At 61.7% G+C, this 12,600-nt stretch overlaps 1 protein-coding gene across 1 annotated transcript; it reads right to left on the bottom strand.

Moving 5' to 3' along the window:
• Nucleotides 1–818: 818 nt before the first annotated feature.
• Nucleotides 819–11,868, bottom strand: LOC130611529 (keratin, type II cytoskeletal 8-like; the record flags this gene model as incomplete). Its single annotated transcript, XM_057432317.1, has 8 exons — nt 819–1,024; nt 1,652–1,707; nt 2,516–2,736; nt 5,824–5,949; nt 7,651–7,815; nt 7,891–7,986; nt 8,536–8,596; nt 11,654–11,868. Coding segments are annotated over 8 exons (1,122 nt in total), but the record flags the coding sequence as incomplete, so codon positions are not given.
• Between the last annotated feature and the right edge of the window lie 732 nt (nt 11,869–12,600).

Genomic DNA, 12,600 nt, shown 5'->3' with positions numbered 1-12,600 from the left:
TAGGGGTCCATGGGGAGGGTCCATAGGGGTCCATGGGGAGGGTCCATAGGGGTCTATAAGGGGAACCATAGGGGTCCATGGGGGGGGTCCATGGGGGGTCCATGGGGGGATCCATTGGGGTCCATGGAGGGGGGTCTATGGGGGGGCCCATGGGGGGGTCCATGGGGGTCCAATAGGGGTCTATGGGGGGGTCCATGGGGGTCCATAGGGGTCCATGGGGGGCTCCATAGGGGTCTATGGGGGGGTCTATGGGCGGTCCATGGGGGTCCAATAGGGGACTACGGGGGGGTCCATGGGGGTCCATAGGGGTCCATGGGGGGGTCTATGGGGGGGTCCATGGGTGGTCCATAGGGGTCTATGGGGGGCTCCATAGGGGTCTAGGGGGGGGTCCATGGGGGGTCCATAGGGGTCTATGGGGGGGTTCCATGGGGGCTCCATAGGGGTCTATGGGGGGGTCCATGGGGGGTCCATAGGGGTCTATGGGGGGGTCCATGGGGGGTCCATAGGGGTCCATGGGGGGCTCCATAGGGGTCTATGGGGGGGTCCATGGGGGGTCCATAGGGGTCTATGGGGGGGTCCATGGGGGTCTATGGGGGGCTCCATGGGGGGGTCCATGGGGGTCTATGGGTGCCATGGGGGGGTCCATGGGGGGGTCCATGGGGGTGCTGGGGGGGTTCCATGGGGGGGTGGGGGGGTCCATGGGGGGGTCCATGGGGGGTCCATGGGGGGTCCTTGGTGTCTATGGGGGGGTCCATGGGGGTGTCCATGGGGGCTCCATAGGGGTCTATGGGGGGGTCCATGGGGGGTCCATAGGGGTCTATGGGGGGGTCCATGGGGGGTCCTCATGCACTGAGCACGTCCGCGCTCTCGGACACCAGTTTCCCGTCGCGGGTCTCGATCTTCTTGATGACGATGGCGCGGGCGCGGGGGGGGGGCGCCGGCTCCGCGGGCAAGGGGGGGGGCAGAGGCAGGGACAAGCACGGGCCCCCCCCTGAGGAGACCCCAAAGCCCCCCCCGAGGCTGCCTGGGGGGAGAGGGACCCCGTGAGCAAGGGGGGGACATGGGGGGGGCACCAGGACATGGGGGGGTGGCACCAGGACATTGGGGGGGGGCACCAGGACATTGGGGGGGGGGGCACCAGGACATGGAAGGGGGGGGGCACCAGGACATTGGGGGGGGGGCACCAGGACATTGGGGGGGGCACCAGGACATCTGGGGGGGGCACCAGGACATCGGGGGGTTGCACCAGGACATTGGGGGGGGGGCACCAGGACATTTGGGGGGGGGGCACCAGGACATTTGGGGGGGCACCAGGACATTTGGGGGGGGGGGCCCCAGGACATTTGGGGGGGCACCAGGACATTGGGGGGTTGCACCAGAACATTGGGGGGGGGGGGGCACCAGGAATTTGGGGGGGCACCAGGACATTGGGGGGGGGGGGGGCACCAGGACATTTGGGGGGAGGCACCAGGACATGGGGGGGGGGGGGCACCAGGACATGGGGGGGGGCACCAGGACATTTGGGGGGGGGCACCAGGACATGGGGCGGGGGGGGCACCAGGACATGGAAGGGGGGGGGGCACCAGGACACTGGGGGGGGGGGGGCACCAGGACATGGAAGGGGGGGGGGGCACCAGGACATGGACCTTACCTGGGTATCCCGAGGGCTTGGTGTGGATGCTGAGGTTCTGCACCCCCACCTCCAACCTGTGGACATGGGGTACATGGGGGGGGATATGGGATACATGGGGGGGTTATGGGATATATGGGGGGGATATGGGATACATGGGGGGGGACATGGGGTACATGGGGGGGTTATGGGATATATGGGGGGGCGATATGGGATACATGGGGAGGATATGGGATACATGGCGGGGGGATATGGGATACATGGGGGGGGACATGGGGTACATGGGGTTATGGGATGTATGGCGGGGGGATATGGGATACATGGGGGGGGATGGGATACATGGGGGGAGATATGGGATACATGGGGAGGACATGGGACACATGTGGGATGGGACATGACACCCTTGTGTGACGGGGGGGATATAACACCTGCATGTGATGGACATGGGATGCCCACAGGATGCAGGGTGTGGGATGTGGGATGTGGGACACCATGGGACATGGGATGCCTGCAGGATGCAGGGTGTGGGATGGGGACTGGGGATGCCCATGGGATGCCCACAGGATGCAGGGTGTGGGATGAGCGATGGCCATGGGATGCGGATACCAACGGGAAATGGGACGCCCGCAGGATGCTCATGGGATGTAGGATAGAGGCCGCCCATGGGATGCCCATAAGATGCGGGGTGTGGGATGCCAATGGGACATGGGATGCCCACGGGATACCCATGGGATGTGGGATACCCACAGGATGCAGGGTGTGGGATGCGGATGCCCCTGGGATGTGGGATGCAGGGTGTGCAATGGGGGATGCCCCTGGCACATGGGATGCCCATGGGACGCAGGATGCTCGTGGGATGCAGGATGTGGGTCCCTGGGGCCTCACCTGCTCTCCTCTCCCTCCAGCAGCTTCCTGTAGGTCGCGATCTCGATGTCCAGGGCCAGTTTGACGTTCATGAGCTCCTGGTACTCACGGAGCTGCCGGGCCATGTCCTGCTTGGCCTTCTGCAGGGCTGCCTCCAGCTCCTCCAGCTTGGCCCTGGCATCCTTGAGGGCCAGCTCCCCGCGTTCCTCAGCCTCGGCGATGGCCGAGTCCAGGCTGGATCGCTGCCACACCGGCACCGGCTGGGACCCCTGCGCCCCACGGCCCCTGCCCCGCATCACCCTGCGCCCCACAGCCACATGTCCCATAGCCCCCTGCCCCGGCGTCCCCCCGGCCCATAGCCTCATGGCCCAGCATCCCCCCGTTCCGGTATCCTCATGTCCCAGCAGCCCTCTGCTCCAGCATCCCCCTGCCCCAGGGTCCCCGGCACCCCACATCCCCACACCAGCATCCCCTTGTCCCAGCGTCCCCCTGCCCCAACATCCCCATGTCCCAGCATCCCCATGTCCCAGTATCCCCGTGTTCCAGTATCCCTGTATCCCAGCAACCCCATATCCCAGTACCCTCATGTCCCAGTATCCCCGTATCCCAGCATCCCCATGTCCCAGCATCCCCGTGTCCCAGTATCCCCGTGTCCCAGTATCCCTGTATCACAGCATCCCCATGTCCCAGTATCCCCATGTCCCAGCATCCCCATGTCCCAGGATCCTCATGTCCCAGTATCCCTGTATCCCAGCAACCTCATATCCCAGTATCCTCATGTCCCAGTATCCCCATGTCCCAGTATCCCCATGTCCCAGGATCCCTGTATCCCAGCAACCCCATATCCCAGTATCCTCATGTCCCAGTATCCCTGTATCCCAGCATCCCCATGTCCCAGTATCCTCATGTCCCAGTATCCCTGTATCCCAGCAACCTCATATCCCAGTATCCTCATGTCCCAGTATCCCCATGTCCCAGTATCCCTGTATCCCAGCATCCCCATGTCCCAGTATCCCCATGTCCCAGTATCCCTGTATCCCAGCAACCCCATATCCCAGTATCCTCATGTCCCAGTATCCCTGTATCCCAGCATCCCCATGTCCCAGTATCCCCATGTCCCAGCATCCCCATGTCCTAGTATCCCCATGTCCCAGCATCCCCATGTCCCAGTATCCCCACATCCCAGCATCCCCATGTCCCAGTATCCTCATGTCCCAGTATCCCCGTATCCCAGCATCCCCATGTCCCAGTATCCTCATGTCCCAGTATCCCTGTATCCCAGCATCCCCATGTCCCAGTATCCCCGTACCCCAGTATCCCTGTATCCCAGCATCCCCAGTATCCCCGTGTCCCAGTATCCCTGTATCCCAGCATCCCCATGTCCCATTATCCCCATGTCCCAGTATCCCTGTATCCCAGCATCCCCTGTATCTCCGTGTCCCAGTATCCCTGTATCCCAGCATCCCCATGTCCCAGTATCCCTGTATCCCAGCATCCCCTGTATCCCCATGTCCCAGTATCCCCACATCCCAGCATCCCCATGTCCCAGTGTCCCCCATGTCCCAGCCTCTCCTTGCACCAGTATACTTGTGTCCAAGTATCCCCCTGTCCCAGCACCCCACACCCCCCGTGCCCCCCAGCACACCCTTGCCCCCTATAATCCTCCATGTCCCAGTATCCCATACACCCCATATCCTCTGTATTCCCCAGTACCCACAGACCCCCCTGTACTCCCAGTACCCTCTGTACCCCCAGTATCCCACATATCCCCCAGTACCCCATTACCCCCAGTACCCCCCACACCTCCCCAGTATCCCCATGTCCCCAGAATCCATGTACCCCCCAGTATCTCCATATCCCCCAGTATCCCCATACCTTCCTACATTCCCCCACTATCCATGTACCCCCCAGTATCTCCTTTATCCCCCATTCCCTGCAGCATCCCTCATGTCCATCAGCATCCCCTGTACCCCCATTCCCCCCAACATCCCCCATGTCCATCAGCATCCCCTCTACCCCCCATTCCCCCAGCATCCCCCATATCCCCCAGCATCCCCTGTACCCCCATATCCCCTGTACCCCCATATCCCCCATGTCCCCAGCATCCCCCAGGATCCCCTGTACCCCCGTACCCCCCATTCCCCCCATGTCCCCCAGCATCCCTCATGTCCCGCAGCATCCCCTGTACCCCCGTATCCCCCATTCCCCCCAGCATCCCCTGTACCCCTGTATCCCCCATTCCCCCCATGTCCCCCAGCATTCCCCAGCATCCCCTATACCCCCCATTCCCCCCAGCATCCCCCAGCATCCCCTGTACCCCCATTCCTCCCAGCATCCCCCATATCCCCAGCATCCCCTGTACCCCCCATTCCCCCCATATCCCCAGCATCCCCTGTACCCCCGTATCCCCCATTCCCCCCAGCATCCCCCAGCATCCCCTGTACCCCCCATTCCCCCCATATCCCCAGCATCCCCTGTACCCCTGTATCCCCCATCCCCCCAGCATCCCCCAGCATCCCCTGTACCCCCATATCCCCCATTCCCCCCAGCATCGCCCATGTCCATCAGCATCCCCTCTACCCCCCATTCCCCCAGCATCCCCCATATCCCCCAGCATCCCCTGTACCCCCATTCCCCCCAGCATCCCCCATATCCCCTGTACCCCCGTATCCCCCATTCCCCCCAGCGTCCCCCAGCATCCCCTGTACCCCCCATTCCCCCCCATGTCCCCCAGCATCCCCTGTACCCCCCATTCCCCCCATATCCCCCAGCATCCCCTGTACCCCTGTATCCCCCATCCCTCAGCATCCCCTGTACCCCCATATCCCCCATCCCTCAGCATCCCCTCTACCCCCCATTCCCCCAGCATCCCCCATATCCCCCAGCATCCCCTGTACCCCCATATCCCCTGTACCCCCGTATCCCCCATTCCCCCCAGCATCCCTCAGCATCCCCTGTACCCCCCATTCCCCCCCCTGTCCCCCAGCATCCCCTGTACCCCCCATTCCCCCAGCATCCCCCAGCATCCCCTGTACCCCCATATCCCCTGTACCCCCGTATCCCCCATTCCCCCCAGCATCCCCCAGCATCCCCTGTACCCCCCATTCCCCCCCATGTCCCCCAGCATCCCCTGTACCCCCCATTCCCCCAGCATCCCCCAGCATCCCCTGTACCCCCATATCCCCTGTACCCCCGTATCCCCCATTCCCCCCAGCATCCCCCAGCATCCCCTGTACCCCCCATTCCCCCCCATGTCCCCCAGCATCCCCCATGTCCCCATTCCCCCCCGTTGCCCCCCCTCCTCCCCGTGTCCCTCGGCCCCCCCAGACCTGTCCCCGCAGCGCCTCGAGCTCGGCCTGGCAGCGCTGGATGAGCCGGTTCAGCTCCTGGATGCGGCCGCGGGTGCTGAGCAGGTCGGCCCCGCGCTGCCCGGCCGCCGTCCGCAGCTCCTCGTACTGCGGGGGGCACGGAGGGGGAAAAGGGTCATGGGAGCGGGGAAATGGGGTGGGGGAGTGGGGGCGTGGGAGCGTGGGAGCGTGGGAGCGTGGGGTTATGGGGTTATGGGAGCATGGGGTTATGGAGTTATGGGGTTATGGGAGCATGGGGTTATGGGGTTATGGGGTTATGGAGTTATGGGGTTATGGGAGCATGGGGTTATGGGGTTATGGGATCGGGGGGTTATGGGAGCATGGGGTTATGGGGTTATGGGATCGGGGGGTTATGGGGTTATGGAGTGATGGAGTTATGGGGTTATGGGGTTATGGGTTTATGGAGTTATGGGGTTATGGGGTTATGGGATCGGGGGGTTATGGGGTTATGGAGTGATGGAGTTATGGGGTTATGGGGTTATGGGTTTATGGAGTTATGGGATCGGGGGGTTATGGGAGCATGGGGTTATGGAGTTATGGGGTTATGGGAGCATGGGGTTATGGGGTTATGGGATTGGGGGGTTATGGGAGCATGGGGTTATGGGGTTATGGGATCGGGGGGTTATGGGAGCATGGGGTTATGGAGTTATGGGGTTATGGGAGCATGGGGTTATGGGGTTATGGGATTGGGGGGTTATGGGAGCATGGGGTTATGGGGTTATGGGATCGGGGGGTTATGGGAGCATGGGGTTATGGAGTTATGGGGTTATGGGAGCATGGGGTTATGGGGTTATGGGATTGGGGGGTTATTGGAGCATGGGGTTATGGGGTTATGGGGTTATGGGATCGGGGGCTTATGGAGTTTGGGGTTATGGGGTTATGGGAGCATGGGGTTATGGAGTTATGAGGTTATGGGTTTATGGGGTTATGGGGTTATGGGTTTATGGAGTTATGGAGTTATGGGATCGGGGGGTTATGGGGTTATGGGGTTATGGGTTTATGGGGTTATGGGTTTATGGGGTTATGGACTTATGGGGTTATGGGGTTATGGGATCGGGGGGTTATTGGAGCATGGGGTTATGGGGTTATGGGGTTATGGGTTTATGGAGTTATGGGGTTATGGGGTTATGGGATCAGGGCGTTATTGGAGCATGGGGTTATGGGATCGGGGGGTTATGGAAGCATGGTGTCATGGGGTTATGGGATCGGGGGGTTATGGAAGCATGGTGTCATGGGGTTATGGGATCGGGGGTTTATGGGATCGGGGGGTTATGGGAGCATGAAGTGATGGAGTTATGGAGTTATGGGATCATGGGGTTATGGAGTTATGGGGTTATGGGATCACAGGACCGTGGAGTTATGGGAACAGTGAGTTTTGGCATCATAGAACCATGGGATTATGGGAACATGGGATCATGGAAGCCTGGAGTTATGGGATCATGGAGCTATGGGATCATGGAGTTATGGGATCATGGAGTTACGGGTTCATGGAGTTATGGGATCATGGAGTTACGGGTTCATGGAGTTATGGGATAATGGAGTTACGGGTTCATGGAGTTATGGGATCATGGAGCTATGGGTTCATGGAGTTATGGGATCATGGATTTACGGGTTCATGCAGTTATGGGTTCATGCAGTTATGGGTTCATGGATTTACAGGTTCATGCAGTTACGGGTTGATGCAGTTACGGGTTGATGCAGTTATGGGTTCATGCAGTTATGGGTTGATGCAGTTATGGGTTGATGCAGTTACGGGCTCATGGCCCCACGGGCCCCCATTGCCCCCACCTTGCCCTTGCACCGGGCCTCGGCGTCGGCGCGGCCGCGTGCGGCGATGTCCTCGTAATGCGCCCGCGCCTCGTCCAGCACCGCCGCCAGGTCGGGGCTGCGGTTGTTGTCCATGGAGAGCACCACGGCCGCGCCCGGCGCCGCCCGCTGCAGCTCCCGCAGCTCCTGCGGCACCGGGAGGGGGGGGGTCAGGGACATGGGGGGGTCTCCGTCCCCCCCCAAAGGCCATGGGGCCCCCACCTCCCCGTAGAGCTGCCGCAGGAAGTTGATCTCGTCGGTCAGGCTCTCCAGCCGCGCCTCCAGCTCCACCTTGCTCATGTACGCCTCGTCCACGTCCTGCCGCACCGCCGCCGCCACCGGCACCACCGCACCGTCAGGGCCATCCCGGAACCGCCAACCCAGCACCCCCATCCCAGCACCCCCATCCCAGCACCCCCATCCCTGTCATCCACATCCCATCACCCCAATCCCATCACCCCCATCCCCATCACCCCCATCCCATCACCCCCATCCCACACCCCAATCCCATCACCCCCATCCCATCACCCCCATCCCATCACCCCCATCCCACACCCCAATCCCATCACCCCCATCCCACACCCCAATCCCATCACCCCCATCCCATCACCCCCATCCCATCACCCCCATCCCACACCCCAATCCCATCACCCCCATCCCACACCCCCATCCCATCACCCCCATCCCAGCACCCCCATCCCATCACCCCCATCCCACACCCCCATCCCATCACCCCCATCCCATCACCCCCATCCCATCACCCCCATCCCATCACCCCAATCCCATCACCCCAATCCCACACCCCCATCCCATCACCCCCATCCCATCACCCCCATCCCATCACCCCCATCCTGTCCCCACCGTTACCTTCTTGAGCAGCACAAACTCATTTTCCTTCTCGGTGCGGTGGTTGATCTCCTCTTCATACCTTGGGGATGGGGATGTGGGGTATGGGCTATTGGTTATGGGATATGGGGTCATGGGACCATGGGGATGTGGGGACATGGGGATATGGGGTCATGGGACCATGGGGATGTGGGGACATTATGGGTCAATGGGGATATGGGACCGTGGGATATGGGGTCATGGGACCATGGGGATGTGGGGACATGGGGATATGGGGTCATGGGACCATGGGGATGTGGGGACATTATGGGTCAATGGGGATATGGGACCGTGGGATATGGGGTCATGGGACCATGGGGATATGGGAACATGGGGATATGGGGTCATGGGACCATGGGGATGTGGGGACATGGGGGTATGGGTCAGTGGGGGTATGGGGTCATGGGACCATGGGGATGTGGGGACATGGGGGTATGGGTCAGTGGGGGTATGGGGTCATGGGACCATGGGGATATGGGATACAGGGATGTACAACATGGGTGTATGGGAACAAGGGTTATGGGATATGGGGATATGGAGATATGGGAACATACAGATATGGGGACATGGAGAGGTCTGGGTATGGGAACACGGGCACACCAGCTTATGTGGCCATGGGGCTCACGTGTGCATGGCAACATGGGGGGGCACCAGGATGCAGGGACACTGGGGGGCACCAGGATGCAGGATCACAGGGATGTGGGGTCCCAGCCCTATGGGCCCAGAGGGGTGCGGGATCCCAGAGCCACAGGAACCCCCCCGGGGGCTCAGTGATGGGGATGCTCCATCCCCACAGCTGGGTCAGTGGAGACCATGGACCATGGACCCTATGGCCCCTATGGACCAGGGACCCTATGGCCCTTATGGACCACGGACCCTATGGCCCCTATGGACCAGGGACCCTATGGCCCCTATGGACCAGGGACCCTATGGCCCCTATGGACCAGAGACCCTATGGCCCCTATGGACCAGGGACCCTATGGCCCCTATGGACCATGGACCCTATGGCCCCTATGGACCAGGGACCCTATGGCCCTTATGGACCACGGACCCTATGGCCCTTATGGACCACAGACCCTATGGCCCCTATGGACCATGGACCCTATGGACCTTATGGACCGTGACCCTTATGGCCCCTATAGACCATGGCCCCTATGGATGTTATGGACCATGGCCCTTATGGTCCCTATGGACCACAGACCCTATGGCCCCTATGGACCACAGACCCTGTGGCCCCTATGGACCGTAGACCCTATGGACCATGGAGCCTATGAACCCTATGGCTCCCATGGACCCTATGTCCCCTATGGCCCATGTCCCCCATGTCCCCTATGGCTCCTATGGCCCCTATGAACCCTATGGCCCATGTCCCCAGTGTCCCCTACATCCCCCATGTCCCCATGTCCCCCATATCCCCACATATCCCCCCATTTCCCACTGTCCCCTATGTCCCCCACGTCCCCTATGTCCCCCCATGTCCCCATATCCCCCATGTCCCCATATCCCCCATGTCCCCTATGTCCCCCCATGTCCCCATATCCCCCATGTCCCCTATGTCCCCCCATGTCCCCATATCCCCCATGTCCCCGTATCCCCCATGTCCCCTATGTCCCTGCTGTCCTCCATATCCCCCATGTTCCCTATGTCCCCCATATCCCCCCTGCCCCCTATATCCCCCCCATGTCCCCACTGTCCCCCATATCCCCTATGTCCCCTATAGGCTCCCCATGTCCCCTATATCCCAATATCCCCCATATCCACCCTATATCCCCTATGTCCCCCATGCCCCCCCATCCCCCATATCCCCTATGTCTCCCCTCTAGCCCCCCTATGTCCCCCATGTCCCCCCATGTCCCCATATACCCCATGTACCCTATGTCCCCCCTGTCCCCCATGTACCTTATAGCCCCCCTATGTCCCCACTGTCCCTCATATACCCCAGGTCCCCTATAGGCCCCCCATATCCCCTGTCCCCTATATCCCCATATCCCCCCTATAGCCCCCCATGTCCCCCTATGTCCCCCATGACCCCCCATGTCACCATATCCCCCATGTCCCCCCATGTCCCCCCTGTCCCCTATGTCCCCTATGACCCCCATATCCCTCCTGTCCCCTATATCCCCATATCCCCCCTATAGCCCCCCCGTCCCCTATGTCCCCCATATCCCCTATGTACCCCCCCGTCCCCTATGTCCCCCATATTCCCCAGGTCCCCTATGACCCCCATATCCCCCCTGTCCCCTATGTCCCCATATTCCCCATGTTCCCGCCATGTCCCCCCCCGTCCTCTATGTCCCCCATATCCCCTATGTCCCCCCGTCCCCTATGTCCCCATATCCCCCCCTGTCCCTATGTCCCCCATATCCCCTATGTCCCCCCTGTCCCCTATGTCCCCATATCCCCCCCTGTCCCTATGTCCCCCATATTCCCCATGTCCCCCCTGTCCCCCATATCCCCTATGTCCCCCCCCGTCCCCTATATCCCCATATCCCCCATATCCCCCGGTCCCCCCTGTCCCCTATGTCCCCATATCCCCTATGTCCCCTATATCCCCCATATCCCCCATGTCCCCCCCGTCCCCTATATCCCCATATCCCCCATATCCTCTATGTCCCCATATCCCCCCCTGTCCCCTATATCCCCATATCCCCATATCCCCATGTCCCATATCCCCCCATATCCCCTATGTCCCCCCTGTCCCCTATGTCCCCATATCCCCCCCTGTCCCCTATATCCCCATATCCCCATATCCCCCCTGTCCCCCCCCCATATCCCGCATGTCCCCCCTGTCCCCTATGTCCCCATATCCCCCATATCCCCTATGTCCCCATATCCCCCCCTGTCCCCTATGTCCCCATATCCCCCATATCCTCTATGTCCCCATATCCCCCCCTGTCCCCTATGTCCCCATATCCCCCATATCCTCTATGTCCCCATATCCCCCCCTGTCCCCTATATCCCCATATCCCCATGTCCCCCCTGTTCCCCCATATCCTCCATATCCCCCATATCCCCCCCATGTCCCCTATGTTCCCATACCCCCCCTGTCCCCATATCCCCCCCACGTTCCCTACGTCCCCTCTCCCCCTGTTTCCCCCACCGGCTCTTGCAGTCCCTGAGCAGCTCCCTTGCAGTTCCCAGCTCCGCCTCCAGGCGGCGCCGCTCCTCTCCGAGCCCCTGCAGCTGCCTCCGGAGCCCGGCGCTGTAGCGCTGGAGCAGCGCGGCCGGGCCGGCGCCGCGGGGTCCCTGCGCCCGCCCCTGCAGCAGCGCCCACTTGGTGCCCAGGAGCTCGTTCTGCTGCTCCAGGAGCCGGACCTGGGGGGGAAACGGGGAATGAGGGGGGGAAAGGGGGGGAAGGGGGGGAAGGGGGGTCCTGGGGGGGGGTTGGGGTCATTGAGGGGGATTTGGGGTCATTGGGGGGGGTTTGGGGTCATTGAGAGGGGATTTGGGGTCATTGGGGGGGGTTTGGGGGTCATTGGGGGGATTTGGGGTCATTTGGGGTCATTGGGGGGGGGGGTCATTGGGGGGATCATCATTGGGGGGATTTGGGGTCATTGGGGGGGATCATTGGGGGGATTTGGGGTCATGGGGGGATCATTGGGGGGGGGGGAATTGGGGTCATTGGGGGGGAATTGGGGTCACTGGGGGGATTTGGGGTCATTGGGGGGATTTGGGGTCATTGAGAGGGGATTTGGGGTCATTGGGGGGGGTTTGGGGGTCATTGGGGGGGATTTGGGGTCATTGGGGGGGGTTTGGGGGTCATTGGGGGGGATTTGGGGTCATTGGGGGGGAATTGGGGTCATTGGGGGGGATTTGGGGTCATTGGGGGGGATTTGGGGTCATTGGGGGGGATTTGGGGTCACTGGGGGGGATTTGGGGTCATTGGGGGGGATTTGGGGTCATTGGGGGGGAATTGGGGTCATGGGGGGGGTTTGGGGTCATTGGGGGGGAATTGGGGTCATTGGGGGGGAATTGGGGTCACTGGGGGGGATTTGGGGTCATTGGGGGGATTTGGGGTCATTGGGGGGGGTCATTGGGGGTCATTGG

This window comes from Pezoporus wallicus, unplaced genomic scaffold (assembly GCF_028554395.1).
Source record: "Pezoporus wallicus isolate ANWC-B61680 ecotype Strahan unplaced genomic scaffold, APGP_CSIRO_Pwel_v1 contig_10337, whole genome shotgun sequence".
In the NCBI taxonomy this organism is placed as follows: domain Eukaryota; kingdom Metazoa; phylum Chordata; class Aves; order Psittaciformes; family Psittacidae; genus Pezoporus; species Pezoporus wallicus.
The sequence above is the reverse complement of the archived record's forward strand: the minus strand, read 5'-3'. Positions and strand labels throughout refer to the sequence as shown.